This window comes from Seriola lalandi, unplaced genomic scaffold (assembly GCF_002814215.2).
Source record: "Seriola lalandi dorsalis isolate HSWRI2012SDOR001 ecotype SW California unplaced genomic scaffold, Sedor1 jcf7180002053791, whole genome shotgun sequence".
In the NCBI taxonomy this organism is placed as follows: Eukaryota; Metazoa; Chordata; class Actinopteri; order Carangiformes; family Carangidae; genus Seriola; species Seriola lalandi.
Window position 1 is genome coordinate 15,260 of NW_019524344.1, and position 2,087 is coordinate 17,346.

At 50.4% G+C, this 2,087-nt stretch overlaps 1 protein-coding gene across 1 annotated transcript in view; it reads left to right on the forward strand.

Annotated features, from left to right (window-relative positions):
• The window catches only part of LOC111651808 (N-acetyllactosaminide beta-1,3-N-acetylglucosaminyltransferase 2-like), a 4,332-nt gene extending 2,259 nt beyond the window's left edge, over positions 1-2,073 (forward strand). Inside the window, exon 2 of the mRNA XM_023401857.2 lies at positions 670-2,073. Coding sequence (XP_023257625.1) covers positions 688-1,890 — 1,203 coding nt within the window. The 5' untranslated portion in view covers positions 670-687 and the 3' untranslated portion in view covers positions 1,891-2,073. The remainder of the gene's footprint in view (positions 1-669) is intronic.
• The last annotated feature ends 14 nt before the right edge of the window (positions 2,074-2,087 follow it).

A 2,087-nucleotide genomic window follows, 5' to 3' on the forward strand; every position in this document is an offset into this window, starting at 1 on the left:
TTTTTTTCTATCTTTTCATGAATAGTTTTTATTATGTTTGTTTTTTCTAATGTACATTCAGGTCTCTCTTGAAAAGTAGATCTCTGTCTCAGTGGGATTTTATAAAAATCAATCTCAACCAAACAAAACGGGATGTTAGTTCATGGTGCAAAGAGACAACGTTGTCTAAAGTCTATTTCCTGCGTGTGTTTGAGTAAAAGTGAGTTGCTGGGTTATTCTCAGGGTTATTAACAAGCATGTGCAGCCAGTAACAATGACACAGACCGCTGCCAGTAAACTGGCGTCATGTGCGCGGCGGCTCAATTGGAAACGTGTGACTCTGGTTGCTGCTGACGGAGGAGGAGGAGGAGGAGGAGGAAGAAGAGGAGGAGGGAATAAGGAGGAGAGGAGGGAAAACATGTTCATGGGTCCATTCCTGCAGGATTAGGGAGGAAAATGCAGCCGCTCTGAAACAAAATGTGGGTGGGGGGAGGTGAAGCTTCCTGTTGACCTGCTGTAACAGATTCTTCCTCCTGATGAAGACTTCAGGGTCAACCCAGCTGCGACTATGTTTCCAAATGTTCCTCTATATCCTGGGTTTGTTGTAAGTCCCTCCCTGTGAGGCCGCGGCGCCGCAGAGTTCATCCTGTTTCTTGTTTATTAAGTTTTAAAATCTTGTCGTCTGTCCAGGTGCAAAGGGGAGGCAACATGTCTGTGACCTGCCGGAAAGCGAGGGTGTGCTACGTGATGATGCTCAACGTCTTCCTCTGCGTCCTGATCGGCGTGTTACGTAACCACGGGCATGACAAAGGTGACCGCCGTGTGATTCGAATCCCGACCGAGACGTTTTGGCGGCAACACGCAGTGAGCGCATCGTTCTGGAACAAGGAGCAGCAGCGCCTGGACTTCATCTACAACCCCGTCATCAACTCCGCGATCTCCGGTAACTCCATCGCCGAGCTGCCGGATTGGCTGAACGACACCGGGCCCCTCGACCCCTGTGAACCAGACTACAGAGTCCCCACGCAGATCGTGGACTACAACACGCTCCCGAAGCAATTACAGGATTTTCTTTTGCACATGCGCTGCAGGACGTACCCCATGATGATAAACCAGCGCCGCGTCTGTGACGAGAAACCCTTCCTGCTGTTGGCGGTCAAATCCCTGACCCCGCATTTTGACCGTCGGCAGGCTATTCGTGAAACCTGGGGACGGGCGGGCGTCTTAGCCAATCGGACCGTGGCGACCGTGTTCCTGCTTGGCGACACCATGTCAGTGGACCACTTCCCAGACCTGCTGGGTATGGTGGGCCACGAGGCGAACCTCCACAAAGACCTCCTCCAGTGGGACTATCGGGACACCTTCTTCAACCTCACCCTGAAGGAGGTCCTCTTCCTGGAGTGGTTCAGCCAAAACTGTCCCCAGGCCCAGTACGTCCTCCAGGGCGACGACGACGTCTTTGTCAACACTTTGCGAATTATCGACTTCCTGGAAGGCCTGTCGGAGGTCAAGGCGAAGGATTTGTTCATAGGCGATGTCATCAGCAACGCGGGTCCACACCGAGACAAAAAACTGAAGTACTTCATCCCTGAGAGCGTGTTTGTGGGCCGGTACCCGCCCTACGCCGGCGGCGGAGGTTATCTGTACTCTGGGGAGTTGGCGCTACGCCTTCACAACATCTCTCAACAGGTCGTCCTGTATCCCATCGATGACGTGTATACGGGGATGTGTCTGAGGAAGCTGGGTCTGGTTCCCGAGAAGCACAGTGGGTTCAGGACCTTTGACATTGAGGAGAAGTACAGGTACAACAGCTGCATCTACAGGAGCCTGATGCTGGTTCACAGCCGGACGCCGCAGGAGATGTTGAAGATCTGGTCGTGGATCGTCCGTCCGGAGCTGGAGTGCCAGTGAACGCCGTCAATGATTGTTCGAATATAACCTTTTTAAATTATTTTAAATCCTGAACAACCTCTGTGTTAATTTTTTTTAAAGAAATTTAAATAATTTATTAACTGTATTTTAAAGTCGACTGTATTTGTGAATAATTTCTTTTCCATAAGTTTTATATTCACATAAAAGAAAGGAGCATATTTGGCAAACATTTTCCC